Source organism: Anomaloglossus baeobatrachus, chromosome 2, assembly GCF_048569485.1.
Source record: "Anomaloglossus baeobatrachus isolate aAnoBae1 chromosome 2, aAnoBae1.hap1, whole genome shotgun sequence".
Taxonomy (NCBI): Eukaryota; Metazoa; Chordata; class Amphibia; order Anura; family Aromobatidae; genus Anomaloglossus; species Anomaloglossus baeobatrachus.
In genome coordinates, this window is record NC_134354.1 from 533,551,386 (window position 1) to 533,573,048 (window position 21,663).

Genomic DNA, 21,663 nt, shown 5'->3' on the forward strand with positions numbered 1-21,663 from the left:
AACATTCTTTAAAAAATTGTGCTGATTTAAAGTACATGTGGGAAATGTTATTAACATGTTATTAATTATGTGCTAGTATGGTCTAGTTTAAAAAAGGCATAAAAATTCAGAGGTTGAAATTTGTGACATTTTCAATTATTTTGTTTGAAAAAATTTTGATATGTGTTTTTAAATATATGCAAATCATATCAACCAAAATTTACAAAACATCAAATACAATGTGTCAGGAAAAAAACAGGCCCAGAATCACTGGAATATGTTAAAGCATTCCAAAGTTATAGCCATATAAATTGACGCTGGTCAGAAATTGAAAATGAGGTTTGGTCCTTCCTTAAGGAGGTGACGGAAGTGATTGGAGAATTTAAATGTTCTCTTAGATGCAGGTATCTAATAGGTGAGGTATTTTACCATTGGGGTCATTATCATTCATTTCTTCCTCCTTTTGACGCCCATGTAAAATATTCCAAACCACAGCTCATTGCTGCAGACTTTTCACTTTTCTGTTCTTCTACAGCACATCCTGACAAAGTGGCCCTGGACATTATTATGCCCCCTGAAAAAAACTAAATAACTACTTCTGTTATGCACCTGTTGCGCCCCTAAGGCTTCAGTCGCCACAGAGTGCATCTCAGCCAGAGGTATGGTGCTCCATCCTGGTTAAGGAAGAGGTCATCCACTGATATGCACACAAAACACATTCTAAATTAGCAGCTCTCCACCGGGTCAGGGTTAGGGCTTGGGGCCATTAATGCTATGTATAGCCACCACTGGTGATGGTATCTCCCTCCCCCTAATCCGACAGGGCCTGGGAGTGGAGTCTAGTTAGTGAAAGAACACACTAGTGTCAGAGAAGAGTCGAGAAGGAGCAGTGGAGGAGTGAAGACCTGTGGTCTGGAGCTGGTGCAGCTCGACCCAGGCGCAAGACAAAGGGTTCTAGAGACCACGGGAAGTGCGGCATATGCCCGTGGCCTCGTTCCACATACGACATATTGGAGTGGATGGACTTGGCCGCAGAACGGGGACTGGTCCCTAGACTAGAGGAGAAGAACCAACGTGCTCTGCTAGTAAAACCAGAGGCTAAGGACACATCTAGTACCAACGCCAACTCCACACACAAATCTGCTGGAAGGTAACCAGATAGGGCCAAGGGATAAAGCTTCAAGCCACCCAACAGGGTCCGCGGATACTGGCTCAGGGCACTGTGTGCGTAGGCGTGGGACAGGTGAGTGAGAAGTCAGTGCAGAAAGATGACCGGGAAAGGTACATAAATACATAAAAGGTGCAACGATCTTGACCTCCGAACTACCCGGGATTGACTGGAGCCCATCACGGTGAAACCCAGCACTACAAAGGCAGTCACTGACTAGTCGTGTTACCTTGGAACCTGCTACAGTGAGTAATAACCTTGAGACTGCATCCTTGTGTCACTCCGTTATATGACTGCGCCTCCAGCCCTGCACCCCCACCTCCGGCCCTGCACACCCATCATCACCTACTACGACTCCCATCCGCCCTGGGGCTTAGCTCTACCTGTTGAGAGGTATTCCAACCAAGCTGAGTCACCATCTGCCCCAGAGGCCCCCCCTCCTGCAGCGGTGGCATCCATCTTGCCGCATACCACAGGTGGCGTTACAAACTATTATAATCTCCCTTCTTTAATGTACAACGCTGGGGTTACAGAACCAGGCCTTGCCGCCACCGCAGCTTCCCAGAAGCATAACCACGGCCCCGTAAAGAGTAACCCCACAGCCCTGGCATGGGTGTGTTACCCCTTAATAAAGAATTGCCATTTACTGTGCTCCCTGCACAAGAAAAAGGCCCTACACAGTGTCAGTCTTACGACACATGACTTTCTTAGTATTATCTACTATGAAATATTGCATCCACACTCTCCCTCATATACAACTACCACTTCTCATGAATTATGTACTCTATAATAATCACACTTCAATCTGTCCACATCTCCACAATGTCCCCTCCCATTCTGATCCATCTTCATCTGGAGCCCTCACTGTGTATTGGACCCATCACCCATGTATGGTTAAAGTCTCTTGTAGTTTCAGTTCTACAGAGCACATACTTTCTCGTTGTTCCTACATCTTTTTTCACCTCTTTGGTGATACAGCAAAGTCAGAAGAATGAGGAGGCGACCCCACCACACTGAAGCAATGTCAGCATCAGGAGCGGACATATCATTGGTGGAAGCTTTACAGCTGCACAGGGGCTCAAAAACTAAAGGGGTCCATTTCAACCTCCAAAGCAGGTGAAATTGCATTATGGTGAACTATTGGACTGCAAAGGTAACATATACTGTTCTTGCTCAGGGTCACTTTTCTGTCTGTATCCACCAATGGTCAGCAGCATGGTTTTAACGCTGCACGTCAGGGTGGGGAGCTGCATGGTGCTTTGTAGAAAGGAGCAAACCTGTTCAGTTTGCGCTCACCAATTTCAGATTCAGTATAAGCCTTGGCTGGTTCGTTAAAGCTCTGATTACCTAACTTTTTGGTCAAATCTCAGAAATGTTTGATAAGTGTTAGTTTGCAGAAAGCCCACTCCCAATCACAGCCATGTCATGTTTTGGCATGGCTGTAATTGGCCAACGAAATCACTGTAAAACAAAAAGGAAGCAAAAGGTGTAAAGCACGAGTTACAAAGTCTCCCTGCGGCTTTAACTGCTCAAAACACCTGTACTTCGGGAGAGCGGATTATCCCTCATACATGTTCACTGCTATCCTCACCCACCGGTGTCTGATTGGCTGCAGTCAAGCCCCTCTGCCAGACATCTGTGATTGGTTGGAATCACAGACCCTGTCTGCGTAATTATATTTTTGTATAAAATAAAGTACAATTGGCATAGGGTCCCTCATTTATTGACACCAACACAGATAAAGCCCATAGCTATAGACAGCGACCCCCAGCCATGCGCTTATCTTGGCTGTGCATCAAAATAGGAGGAACTGCATGAAGCAATTTTTTTTAATTATTTAAATAAATAAAATTTTAAAAACCAGTGTGCAGTCCCCACAATTTTGATAGCCAGCCAAAGAAGAGTCCGAGAGCTGGGGGCTGGTATTCTCAGGCTGGGGAGACCAATGCTTATTGGGCCCCCACAGGCTAAAGATTACAGCCTGCAGCTGCCCATGATTGTCACATCCATTAGATGTGACAGTTCCGGCACTTTATTTGGCTCATCTCAATTGCCCTGGCGCAGCGGCAGTCAGGGTAATAAGGGGTCAATAACAGCACACAGCTGCCACTAAGCCCTAGATTAGTAATGGGGAGGGTCAATGAGACCCCACATTACAAATCTGTAAGTGAAAAAAAATAAACACAAAACACAAAAAAATAAAATACATAAAAAATAAATCCTTTCACCACTTTAGTAACCCCAAAAGACCAAGGTCCAACGTAATCCACATGAGGTCCCATGACAATTCTAGCTCTGCTACATCTGAACTGACAGTGAGCAGCTATAGAACATGTCCGCATACCATAATTTCAGGCAGAGATTGAACCACAGCAATGAATGGTGACATCACTCAGATTATTTGCAGTCACAGCTGGATCAAAAATGCATCACAACCACATCATAATGCATGCAGTGTTGATGCATTTTTTTGCCAGGAGGTGTAGATTGGATGCAGGAATATGGTGAAAATTTTTATCTGCATCTCTTGGCAAAAAAAACCCCACAGTTTTCTGCGTGGAGGTGCAGGTCTTTGAAAATAATGACCTTATCTGAGGTGAGGTACCTGAGTTCATTGAGGTCCGATGAGGTCAGGTTACCTGCTGACACAGGTGGAATATCGTAGGAACCTCCAGCTGGGGCCGCAACTAAATTGAGTGATGGCACCGCTCATTTTGCGACTGTGTGAAGCTCCCAGTGGGCATTCACATTCTACGGCCACTCTGAGTTCAGATGTAGCAGAGCTGAAATGGTCATGGGACCTCGTGTGGATTACATCGGACCTGGGTCTTTTGGGGGTTAATAAAGTAGTGAAAGACTTATTTCAAATAAAGGATTTTTTTGTGTTTATTTGTCCTTACAGAGTAGTAATGGGGAAGTCTCAAACGCCTACCATTGCTATACCAGGGCTTAGTCGCAGATGAGAGCTGTGATTAACTCATTACCCCAATTGTCACTGCACCAGGGCAATCAAGAAGAGCCTGGTAAAGTTTTGGAACTGTCACATCGAATTGATGCAGCAATTTTGATACACAGCCAAGATAAGCGCATAGCTGGGGACCGAAGCCTGTATCTGTGCCAGTATAAATACATGGGGGACCCTATACCAATTTTATAACACTATATTCCCGCAGGCAAGGTCTGTGATTCCACCAGCTGTCTGGGTGCTGGATCTAACTGTAGCTAATCAGATGCTGGTGGGCAGTGAAAGCAAAGAATATGTATGAGGGATAGTGAGCGGCCGCCTAAGTAAAGCCATGGGAGCAGTTACAGTCGCAGGAGCAGTTACCGCTATGCCAGAGACTGGGTATGTATGACCTGCTTTAATTTTTTTTTCACAGCCTCCCTACACCTTTTTACAACACATAAGTTTGACCTCTCCATTGAATTCAATGGGTTCAGTATGTTTGCCAACTGTTCACCAAACACGAAGCTCGGAAAAGATTGGCAAACCGCACTTTGAAAGGTTCACTCACCTCTAGTGCTCTGTTAACAGTCAAGTGCCAGCATGCTTACGTCTTCAAACGGAACCTAAAGACTCATCTGTTCAGAAATGCCTATAACCTTCAATGACCTCACTGCTTCACCACCGTGCGGAGCTGCCGCCCCACCACCGTGCGGAGCTGCCGCCCCACCACCGTGCGGAGCTGCCGCCCCACCACCGTGCGGAGCTGCCGCCCCACCACCGTGCGGAGCTGCCGCCCCATCTACACCCCACCTACTGTCTCCTCCCCATAATCCTATAGAATGTAAGCCCGCAAGGGCAGGGCCCTCTTCCCTCTGTACTAGTCTGTCTACTGTAACTTGTATATGTATTTTGTATGTAACCCCCTTCTCATGTACAGCACCATGAAACTAATGGTGCTCTATAAATAATAATAATAATAATAATAATAATAATAATAATAATCTCCACTTATAGTCACATCTTAAAAGACACAAAAATTAATGCTTAGATTTCAAACTTTGTCATCCCCATGAAACTTGCCAGTTTTGCCATTTGGCCTGACTGAGAAAAGGGAGGGCCCTGGGTGAAAGATGATGCAAATCTTCACCATACCTACAACAAAATCCACAACATTTACTGTATTTCTTGCTTAGGATTTTGCTGCAGTTTTCCTCTGAGGAACATACTCCTAGATTTATAATGGGTCATATTTGAAAATATACACTAAAAGTAGTGTCAAATGTTATATTATTTATTTTCCTTTTTTTCTATTTTCTCTACACTATAAATGAATTTCCATGAACCAGTTTATCTTAAAAAAAATAAAACAATATCCATCTGGGGAGAGAAGTGGGAAAAAAAATCATGCTTAATTTTCATATATTTCAGTATACTCAATAGCATTTGATTTGCATCAAGAAGGGCAGCATTTTTTGTAAAATCATTCTTTGAAATTAATTCTGCAGAGGGGGATCTCAGTAAGAAAATGAGTATCTGAGTGTCACACTTAGCAGCTGTAGTGCCATTATGTATCACCTTAAATTAAACTGCATGATGAGAGAAAATAGCAAGTGACAAAAGGATACTGTAGCTTTCCAGAGATGACAGGGCCAACATCTGCCAAGGGCTGCTTTTATCAGAATAAGTGCTAAATAATATCTGCAGAAATATGACAAACATGTAATTAACAAATTATTTATGCACAGAAAATTAATTTTCATCAAAGTAATCACCACAGCATAATCACAAGTTCTCCACTCAACATTGTAAATAGGTATTACAGACCAAAAACAAACTGTTTCCTATTCTATTTGGTATCATTGCATGAACATATACAAATACATTACATCATTGTTGGTAAAACATACGGAAATATAACTTACTGCTTAAACAGGTTTACGAGCGAAATAATGTTGTTAAATTAGCTTATATCCATTCAATTCTGTAGCTTACTTTAGATATATTCAGAATCTCATTTGGATGGAGAGTTTATAACTTTTTCTGCTTTTGCAATTTTAAAAAATAAATTGTGCTAAATAACTAATAGAAACCCAATTGTAAAAATTATTTTTTATGGGAACATACAAGCATTACGGTGAAAACAAAAAATTGCACCCAAAGTAAACCATATGCTTTAAAAACCAGCATCTTCCAGCCAATAGAGATGAGGCAGTAAAACAATATATGTGCAGTAACATACCAGCACCATAGATGGATAGTAAGTAGGGGTAAGTAGCATTCACCAATGGTGTGAGCCACCAGAGCTTAGTGAAGGCCACATTGGAGGATGAGAACAGCTCAGCAGTCCGTGCAGTTTATTTGCAGTTTCATGTGACCAGCCAACCTGCATGAGAATACAACCATTGCAGAGGAAAGGATTTTCACAGTTGAGGGGAGCAGGGGTTTAATTTTGACTGGACAGTAAATCTGCTAGATAAGCAATGGATTAGCTACTCAAGTCTAGCAGAAGTTAAAGTAACATAAACGTCTAAATTGAAGTTGAAATGTGAAAGAGAATGTTATGAGACTGATTTATAAGTGTTCGATATTGTAACTATGAAGATTTACCCATGAAGCTGATGGGAAGATTCATGAAAGTTAGGGCATTCTACTAGTAAATTGTCACAAGTGTTCGCTAATCATTGAAAATACCAGTGGTTTGCCTCTGTTCAAGTAGACCGTTTGCTTCTTGCAGGGGGAAAAGAAAATCTTTCAGCAGGTTTTTACTACCTCATCTGAGAGCAGCATGATGTAGGCTCTGAATCCAACGATTTAACTCTTTGATTACTGGCTGCAGCCATTATGACACATCAGAGGTTTTAGATTAAGCTATTTAGCAGAGCTGAGAAAGCTGTCCCCACACCAGGCTCTCTATAGAGGTTGTACATGGACAGTGAGCTATCAATCACAGAAGGGGAGTCGTGCCAGACTGCTGTGTGCTTGATATTAAATTCCAGCAATGAGAATTACTAGATGATAAAGCCTTTAGTTTAAGTAAACAAAAGCACAGAGCCGAATGAGAGACATAGTCGATTCTTGTTTTTAACCTCTGCAGCAAAAACGTGGTGACAGATTCCCTTTAAGAAATTTGGCGGTAACAAGCTTGCCATTTTTACAACCGATAAAGGGGGGTTGGGCCTCCGAAACCAAGGAACCTTTTTACAATCCCCATTCTCTATTTTTACATTTGAGGGGATCATTCAACGAGAAACAATGCAATGTGTTTCAAGCAAAGAGGAAGAGGACCAGCTGAGACCTAAGCTAGGAAAACTCTTAAAACATAAAGCACAACACTAAAATGCAAAAATAAATAATTTATGATCATATAATGAGAACCGGACAGCAGGATTTACCCTTATTACCTAATTATATAGCTGCATGTGTCATTAACCACTGATTTATTGTGGAAGAGAGTGATTAACCTCTGAAGAGGTTATAATAAATTAATATGTTATGTTGAAACTTATCAGTTGCTGCATTGATTTATAAAAGTTAATTATATGTAATATAAATTTATGAAAGCTAATGTTAGCTGAAGGAGTTTTGGATAGGAAAGGGTTCGCAATTAGTGGTGCCTATAGTTAAAGCACTGGGAACATCAGCCAGAGACAAAGCAATTGGTATTATCATACTCTAGATTCCTCTAGCAGGCAAACTTTAGTGTTACTCTGTTCGTTACTACAGTCTAGTTAAATAAAGAATTCTATATAGTATGCAGGCTCTAGCGGAGTCAAACGTTACTTGTTAGGTCACAAGTCCAAATCAGAGGTTTCTCATACACTATACAGGCTGTCTGCCTTCACTCTCTGAAGCACGATCTAAGGCCCCACTCAATACCTTATCTCTGTGCAGGAAACAATGGCCTTGCTCTGGATATTGACTGGAGTAGTCTGAAGTTTGAACATAAAGTTCGAGATCTGAGTCTTGACCAGCATAATCTGGTTTTCCTCACATACTTCTACTGGCGCTAATCAGAGGCTTCTACTGGTGTGGATCACAGGCTTATATTTATTTATAGTTGTGCTCAAAAGTTTACATACCCTAGCAGATTTTTTGCTTTCTTGGTCTTTTATTTTAAGAGAATATGAATGATAAAACAAAGGGGGTTTTTTTTCCCACTCACGGTAACTGGTTGGGTTAAGCCATTTACTGTCAAACTACTGGGAGGGCCCCTTTGTCTTTTTAAAAATATATATTTATCCAGCCACGGTAAAGGCCACAGGTGGTTGCTGCAGCTTTTAGCCAGCGCTGGTAAAACAGCTATCAAAATAGAGCAGGTGCCACATTTTGCTAACGTGTTCACCAAGGATCCCAACTGTTCCAGGCATCATTCAACAAGGCAAAAATCAAAGTTTGCCACTTGATATAACTGACTTAACACAAGAAGTACACTTGTGACTGAGGAAATGAAACCATTGACAAATATAAGGACTAGATGGCATTCATAAATGGATATTGAGAAAATTGAGCTCAGTAATTGATACACCGCTGTATCTCATCTTCTTAGACTCCCGTGTAACAGAGATGGTGCCACAGGATTGGAGGATAGCTCACATTGTACGGATATTTAAGAAAAATAAGATGGATTCAAGTAACTACCATTCAGTAAGTGACATCAGTGGTGTGCAAAGTTTTTGAGGGTATTTTAAGAGGACATACAAAAATATATTGCAGAGAATAATATAATAAACTGACAACCAGCACGGATTCATGGAAGATAAGTTGTGTTTAACCAACATGTTGGGTTTCTATGAGGAGGTAAGTGCAAATCCAAGTGTTAATCAGGCTGATGCGATTTATCTGGACTTTGCAAAGGCATTTGATACTGTACCACATAACAGAATTCTGCTGAAGCTCCAGAAGCAGAGACTAAAGGAAACTATATGCAGATGCGTAAAGGAATTGGCTAAAAGATCGGAAACAAAGTTGTCGTAAATGGTACATTCTCTAAATGGGCTTGGACTGATTCTATTTTATTCTCTTTATTAATGACCTTGTGGATGAGATTAAGAGTAAAGTATCTGTGTTTGCTGATGACACCAAACTATGTAGGATATTAAAAACTGACACCGATGCACATTACAAAATTATCTGGATAAAATGTTTGAATGGGCAGATGAGATTTAATGTTGATAAATGTAGAGAAATTGCACCTTTGATGGGATAATTCTATTACTGCATATATTTGAAATGGAAGTAAACTTGGAAGTCCAGAACAGCAGAAGGACTTTGGTATTCTGTTTACAAGTAAGAGGAGCAGCAAAACTTAATATGAAGCAGCAGCTGTAAAAGCAAACAAGATTTTAGGGTGTATAAAAGAAATTACATTCCGTGATCCTAGTGTATTTTTACCCCTCTATAAATCACTTTTAAGACCATAACTAGAATAGGGGATCCAGTTTTTCCTCCACATGTTCAAAATGTACCTTATTTTTAGTTTTCTTAGAAACACCGGATTATAAGAGACACCCCAAACTTAGAGATGAAAAAGGTTTTTAAAAAAAAAAAAAAAAAATGGGGCCAGTCTTCTACTCCGGTGGCATCTTACTGGAGGGGGGCGGCGGCAGCGGTGGAGGAGTGGGATCACAGGAGGAAGGAGCGATGCTGGAGAACAGCCAACCGCCCGCACAGCCAGCCAGCTGCCGGCACAGTCAGCTGCTGACACAGACAACCCCCACCGCAGCTTGCACAGCAGCCAGCAAAGCGCCCATTCTTCACCTCCCAGTCAGCAACATTCGGATTTTAAGATGAACCCCTCATTTTCCTCCTTGGTATGTTCAGAAGTTAGAGTCAGTTCAACTAGATTATGGAATCAACGGAAGGCCTCCCATATTATGAGAGGTTGGAAAAGTTGGGCTTGCTTAGGTTATAAATTTAGATCTTTTGCAATGTCTTTTTTTCTATGTATAAATACTAGAGATGGGCTAATGGGGAAATATTGGGATTCGATAATTTCTGTTATTCGTCTCAAATTATTTGTCTATTTGTTACAAATAACAAACCCAATGCAAGTCAATGGGAAACTCAAATAATTTTCAAAAGGACTTTGGAAATCGGTTTGGGAGGGCTACAAAAATGCTGAAATTAATGGGAAAGTGATGAAACTGAATGGGAACAGCATGAGGAATATGCCGAGATGCATTTCTAACTCAAATTTGGTTTCTGGGAATAATATTGTATTGTATTATGGGGATTAAAGCAGAACAGTTAGACTTGCTGAGATTCCCCGCGGCTGTCATACTACTTACGGATCCACTCATAGATCTCCTACATATGCACTGCTTGCCCTTCCCAACCTCTTTACATCTGTGATTGGCTGCTGCTGTCAGACTTCCAACATCCCTGATTGGCTGCCCTCACAGTAGCTGTCTGTGTCCCATAATGTAGGGTAAAAATAATGAAAAATTAATAAACAAAATGTTGCAAGGTCCCCCATATATCCTTGTGAAAATTTGTAACATTTTTGACCCCATATATTATCCAGCACAGATAAAGCACACGGCTACTGGCTGCAGCCCCCAGCTTTGTATGTTATAATGGCTCTATATCAACATAAAAAGGACCCCCATGCTGCTTTAAAAAAAAAAAAAAGTGATATCCAGCCATAATAAAGCAGACAGCTGGTATTAATCAGGCTTGGGAGGCTCCCCAGCCTAAAAATATCAGCTCACAGCTGCTCAGAATTGTTGCATCCATTAGATACTATGATCCTGGCTCTTCACCTAGCTCATCCCAATTGAAGGGGGACGATCAGGGTAATATAAGGGGTTAATGACAGCTCACAGCTGCCACAGAGTCCTGGATTAGTAATTGGGAGGGATCTATGCAACATATATCCTATGTATCTTAAAAAATAAAAAAAAATAATAAAAAAAAAAAAAAACACACACACACACACACACTTTTTCTCCAATTCATTAACCCCCAAAACACACAGATTCAATGTAATCAACACCACGATGTCCCACAAAAATCCTGGCTCTGCTACATACTGAAGTCAAAGCTCATTCGAAAACATGACCACCCGCTGCAGCTTAAGGCAGACACAGACCGAGCTGCAGCTGTTATCAGTGACATGACTGAATAAATCAGTTTTCACAGTGGGAGGTTCCCATGGTGCCCCACCTGTGACCACAGATTGAACTCTGTTCACCTGAAGTGAGTTTATCAGACCTGAATCTCTTGGCAGAAAAACACAATTTTTTTGCCAAGAAATGCAGATTTGGTCCAGAAATTTATAAACCAGATTCCTCCACCAAATCTGCATCTTATGGCAACAAAATGCATCAAGACGCGGTGTAGTTTTGATTTTTTTGCCAGGAGGTGCAGGAATTTGGAGTATAAATTCTAGCACCATTAATAAGGTTTTGACACCATTTCAGTGCAGTTTTCTGCAAGGAGATGCAAATAATGGTGCTGAAAGATCTGCACCAGACAAAATCACAAATCTCGGCTGTTATTAACCCCTTATATTACTCAGATTGCCACCATACCAGGGTAAATGGATTGAGATGGGTAAAGAGCCTGGTTTGTCACATTTAGTGGATGCGACAATTCTGGGCTGCTTTGGGCCAATACCTTTAGCCTCCGGCGGCCAAATAATCATGTGTATCCACAGCCTGAGAATACCAGCCCTCAGCTGTCTGCTCTATCTTGGCTAGATATCAAAATTGGGGAGAACCACATGCTTTTTTTTTTTTTTAAACAAAAAATAAAATTTAAATATTTATGTATTTTTAAAAAAACGCATGGTGTCCCTCTTATTTTGTACACAGCCAAGATAGCTCACACAGCTGAAAATTGCAGCCAGCAGCCTTATGCTCCATCTGTGCTGGGTATCAATATACAGGGGACCCTGTGGAATTTTTTTTTTTTTTTTTTCACACACCATTAGGGAATCTGAGCAACTTTTTTTTGTTCACTGCGCCTTCCAAATTACAGTAATACCAGAAGTAAAGATGGCTGTGGCATTACTTTCCTTGGAAGGCAATCCCAGAATGTTTAGTGTCTAAACAAATCAGGCATCAAATATGCAGCAGATGTCTCAAATCTCAAAAGTCAAACGCCAAAATATGCAGCGAGTATTATATTGTGAATACCTCAATATTTATTCTAGCAACGAATAGTGTCAAGTATATTCAAGTGGATGCAAGAGATTGCAGCAGTCAAATAGGAAAGGGTTCTTTACAGTTAAAACAGGTCGATTGTGGAATGCCCTACTGCAGGAGGTAGTAATAGCAGACTTTATAACATCTATTAAAATAGAGTTGGTAGAACTGTGGTTATAGATAATTTAGTGACACAAATGTATAATTTGTGGAGGAAGGTTGAACTTGATAGACCTAGTTTTTTTTTAATCTATGTACAGTTTAAAAACCAAACGTTTACATACACAATCTAAAAAGACACATATGCATGTTTTTCTTACTATCTGATATGAAATCAGAATAAACCTTTCCCGGTTTAGATTAATTAGGATTACCAAAATTACCAAAATTTGCCAAGTGTCAGAATATTGAGAAAAAGAGAATGTTTTAAGGCAATTGTATTACTTTCTTCAAAGTCAAAAGTTTACGTACATTTCATTAGTATTTGTTACCATTGCCCTTAAACTGTTTTACTTGCGTCAAACATTTTGGAGATCTTTCCACAAACTTCTCAAAATAGTTGGTAGGAATTTGGGCCCATTCCTCCTGCCAAAAGTGGCGTAACTGAGCCATGTTTGTAGGTAGTTTTGCTCACATCTGCCTTTTTTAGCTTTGCCCATAAATTTTCAAACAGATTGAGATCAGGGCTTTGAGATACTCAATTCACTTTTTAACCAGTTTGACAATATAGTTCGGGTCATTGTCTATATGGAAAACACATTTCCATCCAAGCGTTAAGTTTCTGGCTGATATCTAGAGCTGTTGCTTCAGTATTGTCACAATCATCTTTGCTCATGATGCCAACTATTTTGTGATGTGCACCAGTCCCTACTTCAGCAAAACAACCCCACAACATGATGCTGCCACCCCCACTTTTCACAGTTGGGATGGTGTTCTTAAGCTTCAGGGCTTCCCCCTTTTTCCTCCAAACAGAATGATGGTTGTTATGGCCAAACAGTTCAATTTTAGTTTCTTCAGACCACAGGACAGGTCTCCAAAAATTAAGGTCTTTATTTATGTGTGCATTTGCAAACATTGGTCTGGCTTTTTTATGCTTATTTTGGAGTAATGGCTTCTTCCTGGTAGAGTGGCCTTTCAGCCAATGTTGATACAGTACTCGTTAAACTGTGGATAATGTCACAATCTTACTAGCTTCCACCAGCATCTTCACAAGGTCTTTTGCTTTTTTTCCTGGGTTCACATGCACGTCTGACCAAAGCACATTCATCTCTGGTACACAGAATCAGTCTCCTTCCTGAACGAGATGATGGCTGGGCATTCCCATCTTGTTTGTACAGATGAACAAGGCACCTTCAGGTATCTGGAAATTGCACCCAAGGATGAACTAGACTTGTAAAAGTCCACAAATCTCTTCCTGAGATCTTAGCGAATTTATTTTCATTTTCCCATGATGCTACACAAAGAAGCATTGTATTTCAGGTGTGCATTAAAATACATCCCTAGGTGTGTCTTTCATTAACTCAGATGTTGCCAAAACACCTATAAGAAGCTTCCAAAGACATGACATCATATGGGTTGTCCCATATGGTTTAAAGCCATAGTATCTTAGTGTATGTAAACATTTTGCTTTGCAGAAAATAAATAAACACGCATTAAAACTCTCTCAGATTCTCTATGGGGTTTAGGTCAAGTAAGTTTGCTGGCCAATCAAGGACAGCGATACTGTGGTTAGTAAACCAGGTATTGGTACTTTTGGCAGTGTGGACAAGTGCCAAGTTTTGCTGGAAAATGAAATTTCCATCTGCAAAGCATGAAGTGTTCTAAAAGTTCCTGGTAAATGGCTGCACTAACTTTGGTCTTGCTAAAACATAGTGGACCTATACCAGCAGATGACAAGGATCTCCAAACCATCACCAATTGTGGAAACATCACACTAGACCTCAAGCAGCTTGTATTGTGTGCCTCTCCACTCTTCCTCTAGACTCTGGGACCTTGATTTCAAAATGCAAAAAATTTACTTTCATCTGAAAGTCCACCACCTTGGACTACTGAGCAACGGTCCAGTTCTTTTTCTCCTTGGCCCAGATATGATGCTTCTAAAGTTGTCTATTGGTCATGAGTGGCTTTACTGAAGGAATGCGACAGTTGTAGCTTATGTCCCGGATATGTCTGCGTGTGGTAGCTCTTGAAGAACTGACTCCAGCAGCAGTCCACTCTTTGTGAATGGCCCCCAAATTTTTGAATGGCCTTTTCTGAACAATCCCATCAAAGCTGCGGTTATTCCGGTGGCTTGTGCACCTTTTCCTACCACACTTTTTCCTTCTACTCAACTTTCCATTAATATGCTAGGATATAGCATTCTGAACAGCCAACTTCTTTAGCAATGACTTTTTGGGCCTTACCCTCCTTGTGGAGTGTCAATGACTGCCTTCTGGACATCTGTCAAGTCAGTATTCTTTCCCATGATTGTGTAGCCTACTGAACCAGACATTTTAAACACTTAGGAAGCCCTTGCAGGTGTTTTGTGTTAACCTTTCTAATTTTCTGAGATAATGCCATCTGGGTGTTGATTGGCTGTAAGCCATGATCATCAACATTAACAGAAATAAACACTTGAAATAGATCACTCTGTTTGTGATGACTATATAATATATATGCGGTTCCTTTTTGCATTGAATTACTGAAATCAAAAAGTTTAATTTATCATATTCCAATTTATTGAGATACACTATATAAATAGACATACAAGTGTATGCAAACTTCTGGTTTCCTTTGTAACTATATAACTGCACTCAAGATTCTGCACCAAAAATACAACACATGAACATAATATTGGACAGGGACGGATTAATAAATAAGAAATATCTTGATTAAACAAAACAGTTAAAAGGATATTGAAATAAGGAAAAAAAAAAAAAAACCTTTACAGAAACAGTTAATGGGTCTGAACTGCAATATCAGACAGCACATCGCAAATGTAGCTCTATTTCTTGAAGACGAAAAAAAACCCTGACTGATTAGGAGTGAAGTATATGACCATGAGTTGTTTTCCCAAACGGTGTACAGAGATTAAGAAAATGCTGTAAAATAATACGAGGCATTCACCAGTAATTATTTAGCTTTGATTTTATTGAAAGTCTTTCTAGGAAGTAAGGTTTGCAGTAAATAAAATACCTTTGAGAATGGCGTTCATTTAAATGACCTTTCAAGAAAATGCAAAATTGGAATGTTAGGAGAGATTCCTAAAACCTCACAGGAAACATTTAAGAGTATAGCAATTCAGTACCATTACACCGGGAGACTAGGGCAAATGAAGTGTCAGCTGTAATTTTACATCCACAGTTTCAAACCGCACAGAGGTGTTCAGGCCATGAGTAATGTTTGCAAATGAGACACTCACCGAACAGGCAACTACAATGATGAAGAGTCCAGTAATCTTTAGATTTTTCAAGAAGCACCTTAGGGGGAAGTAAATAAAAAAAAAAAATTATATGGGAAGGTGTCCGTAATTAGAGAGAAAATCGTGATGTCATTAATGTTTTTATTTTAACAAAAATAAAAAGCTATGTTGCTAACCACAACATGAATTATTACTAGAGGAAATAACTTATGTATGCAATTATACCACTAAATACAACAAAATGATAAACCGTAGTACCACTGGTGCTACTTAGACACCCATATAAATCACTTGCTGCAATGTAACAATCCTGACCAGCCTTGGATTAATAAAAGCAATAAATAGCCACAACTTGCGCATAGTGGAAAATGTGAAACACTATTAAAAACCCTAATAATGATACCATAAAATCATATAAACTAGATATTGTTAGGATTGAGTGGATGTTTGGGTTCTCCCCAACTGTAGTGAAAAGTTTGGTTTCCAAACTCTCCCCAAATCTGATTAAATTCCAAGGGGATCCTAACTTTAGTGCTGAAAAATTACTGTAAATTGGTCCTAGTAAGCAAATGGAAGCAAAATTGGGATAAGAGAAGGACAATTGCCAGGCAAACAAATGTGGATAAAAAAAGGACTTAAATGGCTTCAGTCACTATAGAAATCATGGTTAAATAGGAAGAAATTGAATGAAATTAATCATGACCCCAGAGAGCCAAAATTAAAAACGTGATGTCAGCCTGTTTTCAGAGCTTCCCTACAGAGCCAACATTAAAAGTGCTGCGACAGAACTAAAGATGAGCGAACCTGTAAAGATTCAGTTTGGTTCATCTTCACCGAATTTACCTGTATTTGCCAAAGAGTTCAATGAACATATCCAAACATTATTGAATTCAATGGGATGCAAATCTTAGGTTTGTATGGGTTAGGAGGCAGGTGTTAGTAAGGGCAAGGGGAGCTGCATGAGAAAAAAAAAAGCAAGCAAGCAGGACAGTTGTACTTCCCAAGCTTCCCTGCAGTTGTAACCCTACTTACAGGGCCGCTCATTAAAGCCCATACATATTCCCTGATTCCCCCGCCAACCGGCAGTCCAGACGTCTGATTGGTTTGGTTGCAGACAGACTGCACCCCCCTGCGTGACAGTGACTGATTGTTTTGTATCACAAATGCTGTCTGAATCCTTAGAGGGGTAAAAATAAATAAATGAAAAAGATAGAGTCCCCCATATTGTGATACCCAGCACAGATAAAGCAGACCGTTACAAGCTGCAGTCCCCAGCTGTCCTCAAACTTGGCTGTCTATCCAAATAAGAGGGACTCCAATTGGCTTTTTAAATTATTTAAATAATGAAAAAATAACATGCGGTCCCCTTAGTCAATTTTGATATGCAGCCATGATAAAGCCGAAAGCTAGAGGCTGGTATTCTCATCCTGGAGAGGCCCATGGTTATTGGACTGCCCAGGAAAAAAATAGCAGCCCTCAGCCGCACAAAATTGTTGCAGCCATTAGATGCAACAATACAGGCACTTTACCTGACTCATCCGGATTGCCCTGGTGCTGTGGCAATCAAGGTAATATAAGGGGTTAATAAATCATAGCTGATGATGGGAAGGGGTCTATCATACCCCCTTTATTAACCCTGTAAGTAAAAAGTAAAAAAAAAAAAACACAAAACCCCAAAAAAACACTATTTGAAATAAAACCACAAAACCCACCCTCTTTCTTCAATTTGTTATCACACCAAACACCCCGATCCACCATAATCCACAAAAGGTCACATGATGATCCCAGTGCTGCTACATACTAAAGTCACAGCGGTGATGTCACCAAGTTTTTCTGTGGCCACAGCTGGAGGATCCCATGGATCACCATTGAACGCAGGTAAACTGACCCAAGGAGAACTGATTGAACTCAGTGACCTCACCTCAGGTGAACAGACTTAAAACAGACCTGGCAGGAAAACACGTGCTGGGGGGGGGGGGGTTGGGGGTCAAGAAATGTAGTTTTGGCGCTGGAATTTATACACCAAATTTCTGCACTAATACTGCATCTTCTGGCACTGCATGTCATGTCATTTGATGTGTTTATTTGCCAGCAGATGCAGATTTGGTGCAGGAATTTTGTATATAAAATTTCAGCACCAAATCTGCATCTCTTGGCAAGAACCCCACCTCACAGTTTTCTGCCCGGAGAGGCAGGTGTGATTGAACTCTATTCACCTGGGGTAAGGTCACGGAGCTCAATCAGTTCACCTTGGGTCAGTTTACCTGCAGTCACATGTGAGGTACCATGGAACCTCTAGCTGTGATCACAAATAAAATTAGTGATGTAACCACTCCCAGCTGCAGGCTCTACCTGAAGCCACAGCACATTCTGTACTGTGTCAGAGCGCTGTGACTTCAGAATGTAGTAGAGACGTGATCATTCTGAGACCTTGTATGGATTAAGTTGGTGTTTGGTGGGTTAATAAATTGAATAAAAGGAGCGTGAGTTTTTTAATATTTTATTTCAATAAAGGATTTTTTTGGGGTTTTAATTTTATTTTTATTATTTACAGGGTTAGCAATGGGGAGTCTCAGATGCCTTCCATCACTAAATCAGTTCTTGTTGAAAGTTGTCTATTGTTGGCAAATCACAGCTGAGATTAACCTCTTAAATTAGCTCGATTGCCACCACACCAGGGCAAATCGGGATGAGTCAGGTAAAGCGCCGGTATTCTAAAGGATAGGCTGCTATTTTTAGGCTGAAGGGCCAAATAACCATGGATCTCTGCAGCCTGAGAATATCAGCCCCCAACTGTATGAATTATCTTGGCTGAGTATCAAAATTGGAGGGGACCACATGTCATTTTTTAAAAATGATTTATTTAAATATATTTTAAAAAAAGGCACATGGGGTCCCTCGAATTTTTGATACACAGCCAAGATAACATAGGGTTCCAGCCTGTAGCAGTCTGCGTTATCTGTGCTGGGTATCAATATATGGTAGACCCTACAACTTTTATTTTTTTTTACACTCAATTAGGAAACCCAGACAGCCTCTGTGAGGGCAACTATAGATGCTGGCACGCCGGCAGTCTGACTGCTGCCCGCTACAGACGCTGTCACAGATGGGGTAGGGGGAAGCAGTGAATGCAGTAAAACAACAAGCACGCATAGAGACTGGTAAGTAATCCCCTCATCAAATTCCCCCACCCACTAATCATACAGCACTACTATTCTTGCCAAAGTAATAATAACATAGAAGAAAAGCATTAGTGTAACCACTAACAGTTACCAAACAGAGCTGAGCATTGCCCATTTTTGAGAAAAGTGCCAAGTCATTAATCTGAATGGGCAAGGCTCGTGCATAATTTGAGATTTGCAAACATTTTTCAACCACGTTCGCTCAGATAGCTCTACACAGAACCCCTTTAAAATAACAGAAGAAAAAAAGAATATTCTTGAACCAGGAGTTGGAGGTTCAAGCGAAGGAAGAGGTTGAGGAGATTTACCTGTCAATGTAGTTGGAAGAGTCAGAGGAGATGGCCAACATTGTTTTTGTGGTTTTGCTTTTTTTGTTTGTATTTTGGGAGGCCCCAAAACATTGGGAATGACAAATAAAATTAACAAACCGCTGTGGAGTATACTAATGGTTTGGTGCGACTGGTATACTTCTCTACTTAGCCAAAAGGTACGGACAAGTCCTGTGGGATGCACGCGTAGTTCATTTTAATGAATGGGTGCTTGATTAGGTTAGCTGTGGACAGGCAAATGTGCCTGTCCACAAATGGGCCTGTCATACCCCCTGCCGTGCTAAAAACACATTCAGACAGTACATTTTCTGCAGGGCAGGGCCGCACTTCCAAAGCATGAAGGGCAAGCTCAGGATGTATGTTCAATTTGGAGACACATTCGTTAAATGGGGCATACCCATCACTCAATGTGGAGGCATGCAGACACACTCTTACTATGTTGTTGAAACTGTGCCTCCTGCTAATACAGACTATCACATGGTGATGCTGAATGTTGTGGCGTGAGGAGGAAGTTTTTCCACATTTCAGCCACGCAATCTCGCTCTTTAGGTAGTGCTGGTGCCCCAGTTGCTTTGGTGACTTCCTCCTCCTTCTCTGCCCTGTGCTTCCACTGAACTAAACGCCCACTGTCAGGTGTGAATGCTCTCAGTAGTGCGTCTAACAGCATGTGCTAGTATTCCCACATTTTTGGATTATGCTCCAGTGATAAATAAAAGATAGCATTTGGTCTATGTAGCAGGGATCTAGGAGGGTGCCACCCAGTAATCAGTATTGGTAACAATCAGGGCACTGCAGCATGTATTGACTCATATGTGCCAGGCTGCCCAGGAGCAACAACAAGCTATCTTTGTTGGGAGGTGTATTGTTTGTGTCTGCTCCAGTGATGCTCTTGAGCCACCCTGCTGTGAACATGGTTCTTCCTCCTCATCTTCCAAAACTGTCCCCTGACTAGACAGTTGTGTACCTGGCTGCTGTTGATACAGGAATCCACCCTGCGAGCCATGTGTGGTGCACAGAACTGAATCATGTGAATTGTCCCAGTTACTCTGCCTCCTCTGCTACCACCTCATTCATCATCGCCTGAAGCATTTTTTCAAGGAGACATTGAAGTGGAATAGTAACTCTGAGACATCAGCACTGGCCATTGTGGAGACACAGGGCTCAGTGGGTGCTCTCGTCCACTAAAACCCACCGCCTTTAGAAAGACAGCGTGGCTCAGGGCTCATCCCAACTGAATGCCGGCCTCCTTAACCATGGGCGTAACACTACTCAGACAACACAGGGTGAGGGAGCCACAATAATTAGACTTTATTGGATCCCCAAACAATTAACGGCACATAACACATAACCAGCAAAACACACAAATGTAACAGGCAACAGAGTCTCACCCTTCTGCTGGCTCACCAGGGATTTAGAATGTCCATGCCTCAGAGGTTCCAGGGCTATTTACTCCAATCCAGCAGCACCCCGCTTTTGGCGGGCACCCACCGAGAAAAGGAATAATGCCAGATTTAGGAAGCTGTCTGAGGTCTGTAAAGTCTGTAGCAGGTGACTGAACTGTCCCAACCTGAGTGTCCGCCATAGGTAGTCCTGGTATGATGTTACAATCCTTGCAGCCGGGGTCGAAATCCCTAGGCTGTGGATATGGTCTCCAACCGGAACCGGAGTCCCTAGATTGAAGCCATAAGATATCCTGATCCTCTAGTCAGCTCCGAAGAGCTTAGACTGGATCCATCAGCATCCATCAACAACCTGGTGGCTTAAAGAAGTCCCTTTTATAGCCACAGCCTTCCACTTAGATACACTGTGTCCTCATCGATTGGTTGGACAAGAGCGCCTCTCCCATTGGATGAATCTCAAGCTGCATGGACAATGTTCATCCAAATGATGTTTACAGAAAGACTGAGGGTATACATGTAGTCTGGGAGTCACCGACTAGACAATGGCTACTAAGGTAATCACATTAGCAATACACAACTACAATACAATGGTTACTGGAAAAGTCTGGAGAACAATACGTCTGGCTTTCAGTGGCCAACACAATTACATTGAGTCAACAAGAGTCTTGTAAAAACAATGAGGGACTTCTCCCCAGTTTATAAACAATCTATCATGCTGTCTGGCTGAATTTTAAGAAACTTTAACCCATGAGAGTCCATGTCGTCACATTCCTCCCCCTTCTTAGTATTAGCCAGACATGATAGGCTTCCGATCATCCTTCTCGTCCAAATGAGGTCTATAGAAAGACTGAAGATATCTACATGGAGTCTGCAAGTCACAGACTCGACAATGGCTACTAAGGTAATTTACATTAGATTAGCAATACACAACTACATTACAATGAATGCTCCGAAGGGTCTGGTCCCAAACAATAGTTAAGCAAACATGAGTTACAACACAGTAGAACAATACATCTGGCTGAATGTTAAGAAACTTTAACCCATGAGAGTCCATGTCGTCACAGCCATGTTCATGGAATACTTTAAGCAGCACAACATGGAACACACGACC

At 41.2% G+C, this 21,663-nt stretch overlaps 1 protein-coding gene across 1 annotated transcript in view; it reads right to left on the reverse strand.

Annotated features, from left to right (window-relative positions):
• Window positions 1–21,663, reverse strand: part of OCA2 (OCA2 melanosomal transmembrane protein) — a 700,143-nt gene that overhangs the window by 402,546 nt on the left and 275,934 nt on the right. The window contains exons 5-6 of the mRNA XM_075334313.1: window positions 15,642–15,699; window positions 5,720–5,792 (exon numbers count right to left, since the gene is read on the reverse strand). Coding sequence (XP_075190428.1) covers window positions 5,720–5,792; window positions 15,642–15,699 — 131 coding nt within the window. The remainder of the gene's footprint in view (window positions 1–5,719; window positions 5,793–15,641; window positions 15,700–21,663) is intronic.